General features: G+C 40.5%; 1 protein-coding gene across 1 annotated transcript; it reads right to left on the minus strand.

Moving 5' to 3' along the window:
- Window positions 1-1370: 1370 nt before the first annotated feature.
- Window positions 1371-2636, minus strand: LOC307127740 (C2 calcium-dependent domain-containing protein 4C; the record flags this gene model as incomplete). Its single annotated transcript, XM_079819161.1, has 1 exon — window positions 1371-2636. One exon carries the CDS (start codon window positions 2634-2636, stop codon window positions 1371-1373), a length of 1266 nt encoding a protein of 421 aa, XP_079675287.1.
- Window positions 2637-6704: the final 4068 nt, after the last annotated feature.

Here is a 6704-nt window from a genome sequence, read left to right on the forward strand (position 1 = left end):
CTATCCAAGTTGTCACTTCACAACTTCACATATTAAGTTGGCTAAACTTAAAATTTTAAGGCAGCATGAACACTTATAGTTATCCCTTACAAATCTTGTACCATGGCAAAGCAATACTTTGATATCCAAGGTACCTTGGTATTTGACATACCAAGGTATTTACATGTCACCTCAAAGAATCCCATGGTATAATCTGGGTACATATCCAAAAACTTGGACCACATGGTATGGGCTGCTGTGTAAATGGTACTTCAAAGATTACCATGGTATTAGCATGGTACTTGTCCAATAGCATGGTTTTATCACGGTACATATCCAAAAAACTATGGTATTACCATGGTAAAGTGATGGTATTAGATCATAATACTATGATACTTTGATATACACTTAGGTTCTGAATGATTACTTTATTCATAAAAATAACCATTGTAAATGAGAAAAACTATGGTTTTAATACAGCACATGCTAATCTGAGTTACTGCAACAACAAAAAAATCCAATTGGCCAACTAATACCATGGTAATCCCCCCCCCCCCCCAGTAGTATTAGGGAGTCCCAATAGGGAGTCATTTCAGGTGCAGCTAGAAGCAGATTTATAACAGCCTTATCTTTACAGAAATCATGTTGTCATGACATCCATAATGATATAATATGTTCTGTCCAATCACGAATCACGCCCTCCCTAAAGTTCTGTGTCTCTCAAAGTGAGCAGCTTGTCACTCAGTAAGGCTGAAGGGTGTTTTTAACTGCTCAGATTCAATGTTCAAAAAGAAAAACAGCAAAGGTTCCAGTAGTTTTACAGTGCTATTGAGAGAAATGTCACAGTTTCAAACCCTAGAGAGGAATTAAAGAGGCATAAGGCGAAACACTGTTATTATAGCAATACATGGGGAATATATATATATGTCATGTCCATTATTTTTAAGGCTCAAACCGGCTGATGAAGCATGCATTTGTGTTCTGGCATTAAGTGACTTTAAAGCATCGGTCAACTAAATGAGCGGTTGCCGACGAGATACGCCATGTGGATGGGGAGCTGTTTTTATCAGTATCTCCAACAGTGAGACCCAGCAGGGTCTGGAATCAAGAAGACGCTGGTCTCAGCACAAACACAAAACCTTGGGAACCCACACGTACACAATCGGAGCATGCCATACAGAGAATATATACAGAAGACCTCAAACATACAGTACATCCATACACTCTCACTGCTGGTAAACAAATTAGGAAGGTGCACACAGTTAGTAGGGGAGTTCTGCGACTCCAATCACATTGAGTCAAAGCTGGAATATTTCCTTGTCTGGTTCTGTTCGTTGAAGACTGCGTTGAGGCGTTTGTCCCATGCCCAGGTGGTGGACGGAACTGGGCTTCTAGATCCCAGAAAGCAGCTCCTTCAAGGGTACCTCCCTCTCACCCAGTAGGTTGTCTCTCTTCAGACTGGTGCCCTTGTTGACAACCTTCATCTTGATGGCAAGGTTTTTCACCTGCGCAACAGGAAGGGAGTCAAAGTAGAAGTCCTCGTTGAAGACGGGGTTGCGGCTGTTCTTGATAATGGTGCTCCGCTGTTTCTGGAGCTTTCCCGGGTTCAGGTACAGAGACACGCAACAATTGATGCTCTTCACATCAAACTGCTTGTCGTAGAGGTCCTCGGCCGCCAGCACGCGGATGTGAAGCCTGGCGGCATCTATGTCGTAGTCTGTGCAGAGGCGTAGAGTTCCTCCCTTGTGGAGGTTGACGGTGTGCTGCGTGAAGCGATCCATGTTACCTCCGTATTTGCGTCCCCGGAAAGCAGGGGAAGGAGGGCAACGGAGGCGCCTCTGAACATTCGGGCTGGTCTCCACGGAGCTGCACTCATCAGTGGAGAGAGAACTGTGCCGGGCGAAGGAGCGCTTGGCCCGGGATACTTTGGCCTGGGTTTCGTGGGTGAACATTTTGAGGAGAGATGCGGAACGAGACAGTAGAGGGGAGTTGAACGGGGAGGACTCGGCCGAAGAGCAAGTGTCGCTTTCCCCTCCGCTGAAGTACCGGTAGGGGTTGGAGTGGGAGGTGTTACAGTCGCTGGGGTTTAAGTGGTTACCCTGCGACTTGCGTTGGGTGTTGGGTGAGGTGAGCGGACTTGTGGGGTCACTGTGGAAGAGGGATTCTTTACGTCTCGTATGAGGACTTTCCATGAGCGTGGCGAAACCGTAGGAGGTTTGCGCTTTGGGTACGTAGGGCAGGGACATGGCCGTTTGGGACTGGGGGTCGGCGTTTGTGTTGAGGTCCCCCATTTCCCCAGCCACCAAGTCGTCCGCGCTCTCAATCTGGATGATGTGGCGGTTTGCAGCTTTGAGCAAGTTCTTGGTGTCCCCAGCCAGCTTGTTAATGAGGCGTGGGCTGCGCGGACTGCCCTGCGGCGTCTTGCAGCATATGGTCTGCTCTGACGTTGAAGAGTGGAGCCCGTTTTTTGGCTTCATCTCTGGCGTCTCCTCCTCTGGTGGGCAGCACACCAATTTGGGCGGAATAAAGAAGTCAGGAATCTTGTCAGGGGTGAGGACGTTGCAGTAGGAGGGGGCTTTGCTCTGCTTGTCCGCCGAGTCTCCTTGCCGGAGAACGTTTCCCTCCACTGAACCGCGGATCTTTTCCAGCAGCCACATCTCTCTGCGAGGTCTAGGAGAGATGTGCAATTGCACCCTGTGTGCACAGATAGTGAAAAACGAAGAATCATCAACCCACACGGACACCTGCGATTCATGAATGCAAATACAAACTGAATTCAGTCCACCTCCTCACTGCTTTGGGTACACTGTCACCCAGTGGATTGTTGGGAGATTCTGACACTATCTTAACACATTGTTAACTCTAAAAAGCAATTGTTGAAGACAGCTGACACCTGTCTCCCTCTCCATTATCAAGACTGTCTTTGTGGAGATGCTGTTCAGCATGCACTCGATATCCTTCTTTCATTACATATTCAAGCCACAAAGCTTATTATAATGCAAAATGTATACAGATGGTTTCAAAATGAAGAAACCTTTTTCTCCCTGTTCTAATCTAAAATTGAGTTTTTGCTGGTGTAACCAGTGACCAGTCAATTATATTTCTGACTAGAACTTGTAGGTTTAAATGCATATTATTTAGGTACATAGAACGTACACACACATACGTATACAAAATCAACTGATTGATGTTGTATTGCAAGTATCACAAGTAAAGTATTTTTTTAAGGGCTGTCTAGCGATGACATTTTTAATCGAAATAATTACACAATGTGGCGCTAAATGAATCGCAAATTAATGACACATCAAATTTAGCTGGAAAATTGGTGTTATCTTTATGAATGGGCCATTGAATCATTGGTTTACCGATTGATTCGCTCAAAATGCGGATTAATTAAAAAATTCACAATTCTGCTCGCTAGGTAGGCTAATATTTTCGGTAGGCTAATATTTTCGTTGGCAAAACGGAGCAAAATCAGACAACATTGTGTCACATTAACTTCTTAATTATTGAACTGTTGTATAAAATCAATATCACATTTGCACTCGTGCAATTCAGGACAAAAACAGCACTCTCTGTGATATTGCGCACGTTACTCATGTGACATTGCATATAAATATGAGACAAAACTCATACAGGGGAATTTTAGGAAACTGCAGCTTCATCACGCACGCAGTCAACTGTTGCTCTGCTTCTTGTTTGTCACTAATCAATTATGAAATTTAAGATTAACTACTACGTAGGTCTGGGGCGGGTGCGTACAAAATTTAACATGGTATTTCCCCCCATAATAACTAGTTAACGCGTTAAATCGACAGCCCTAATTTGTATACATTCTCTATGCTTTCTATTAGGCTACCAGGATTTTCAACTAGCCTATGTGGACACTTTGGGGTCTGAGAAGTGCATCTTATAGTGAGCTATTTCTTCCTGATCTGACCCTTAAACATATTTTCACTGGTAGGCTATATAGCCTAACTTATTGAAGACAGTTGAATTAATCTATTGCTATATTTTAATGCCATTTTTGTAAGTATATATATATATATATATATATATATATATATATATATATATATATATATATATATATATATATATATATATATATATATATATATATATATATATATATAATATATACATAGCCTATAGTAGGCTTATAGTGTTACCCAGAAAATTTGGATAGGGTGCTTGGTCCGAGTGGGTCTGTGAATGTTGAAAACCCTTGATCTATTAGATAATGTCTGCACTTGATGCACACAGCTTTCCTCTGCACTTCAGGTCTGTGTTCAGTGCGTGGAGACCGTAGCACATTGCGATATGAAATATGGATTGCGCAGTATATTTGCTCTGTGACAGCAGAAGCACAACACTGAGACGGAGAGAGGGACTTTATCTTTAAATTAAATCTTAGACTTAGTCTTATTTAAACAAACATTTGCATTGTCTAAACTGGTAAACATAAAAGACTTTACTAAAGATATGAAGTGATAATGATTGATTAGGCTATAGCCCTTACAAACACATACTAACAATAGTTTCCAGTAAAATAGGCTACCAGGGCTAAATTAATATGGAATCTCTTTCGAAATGTGTAACTCTTCCAAGTAGGCTACGTTTTTTTTCTTTTTTTTTTTGTAAAAACAACAACAACTAGAGAACTATCAAAAGTTACTACGCACTCTTATAATAAAGGTTCAAAATGGGGTTTTTCACATCAATGCCATTGAAGATCCGTTTGGGTTCTTAAAATAACCTTTTTTTTTCTTATAGTGAAGAACGTTTAATCATCTAAAGAACCTTTTTTCCACTATAATGAACCTTTTGTGAATTGCAAAATTGTTCTTCATGGAACCATCAATGGCAAAAAAGAATCTTTATTTTTTTTTAAGAGTGTGGCACATTTTAAGAGATAGAAATGTAAAGAAACACACAGTAAAACTGATGTGTCTGCTATCTCCACATTTCTAATTATTGTACCACATATAGTAATTTGATACTGCATGACTCGGATATTTAGTTTTAAATGCATATGTAAGTAAACACAGTAATATATAATAACTGTATTTAAACTTTTCCGAAGCTGTTCCTGTATTATAAACCTGTTGAATCTCCGTTTGAACTTACGCGAAGTGGTTTGTGGTCCGGAGAGTGTAGTAAATGTCCTTGCTTCAATCCATTTGTTGTGGTTCGTCTCCCCCTCGTTTGGGTCTCCGGTACTCCAGGACAGAACTGTGTGTTGGCACTGCGCGTCCACTCGAGGCTTTAATAGCGCACCAACCCCCGTGCGCGCGCATATCAGCCAATGGGAGTGCGCGCATGGTAACGCGCACCACTCTGGAATCACTGCTTATTGCACTGTATACAGCCTATGGTACTACTTGAAATAAAATATTAAAGGATACAAATTGGCGATGTATGGAATGGAATAGACTACTTATTGAATACTAGGGCCCATATTTAACCCATACTATATAAATATAGTAGGCTTTTTTTCCAACTTTAAACTAGACTGTGTAAGGGTAACAAATTATCAAAGTTAGGAAGTAAATATAATGCATATTAGGCCTATACTGCTAAAAACGAGATGAAAGTATAGGCTACACTGTATTCTCCCCAATATTTTATATATATATATACATGACCTCAGTGGTTTCAAAATTAAAGTAATTTAGAAATAATCCACTTTTGTGCAAATATGTGCGGTCTATTTCTTCTCATTTATCAATAGACTATATAGCACACAGTTTAATTTGATATAGTGCAAGTATACTTCATTTCGAGCGTATGGCATAAATTTGTGCACAGTATGCATTTGAAAGAAAATATGAGTGATATTCCTGTATATGCCACTCTGAACATAACCAACACGAGACTAATCAAAAACAGGCAGTGTGCCATTTCTCATGCTGATTTTCTTCATGGAAAATCACGATGCATGATAACTACGAGCGGACTGCGACTGGCAGGGTTTAAAACGCCTTATCAATTAAACCCTTTGTGTCTATATTCACAACTGCTGGAATATTATAGCTGACCAGTGTGTGTGTGTGTGTGTGAGAGGCGTTTTGAATGAAACAGTGCTTTAGTAAGATGATGTACTATAATTGTGTTTGATTAGCTGTTCTCTGATCTGCCCGTCTGTTTCCCTGGAAACTTGGAGAGAGGGCTATGGAAACGCACACCCATAGGCAAAAGCAGAAAACTTTCCCAAAAGTCACCTAATTGGAGCACACGTGCAGCTTTTCGCCTTTTCCCTGTGCACGAGATGCAGGTTTAAATGTGGCTATAGAGTTGCTGGTCTGTGCTCGCAGAAGTACATCCAGCTGACATGTCAAGAAACGACACATTTGAAAGTATGCATTATTTTTAGGTCACCAATGGTCAGATTTACAGCTTCCACCTATTGAATCACAAATAGCATTTTTAACTTGTTACTTTTTACACACACACACAAATGGAGCCCACTGAATACATTTTAACCAAAATCTTCCCATTACATAGGCAGTAAAAAAATTTTTTTTGAAGGGTCAAATTAATCAAAGACTATTGGAGTACGTTTTATAAGAACATAGCCTACTATTTCAGTCTTTCACTTTGTGACATTTACTAGCAACATTGCAAAAACGGAATTTTCTACTCAGTATTTTTGGTTTCTAGTAAAAATTTCTAAACATTCTTAAATCAGCATACATTTACTTGAGATGCAAAATGACTTAAAG

This window comes from Gobio gobio (assembly GCF_949357685.1).
Source record: "Gobio gobio genome assembly, chromosome: 6".
Taxonomy (NCBI): Eukaryota; Metazoa; Chordata; class Actinopteri; order Cypriniformes; family Gobionidae; genus Gobio; species Gobio gobio.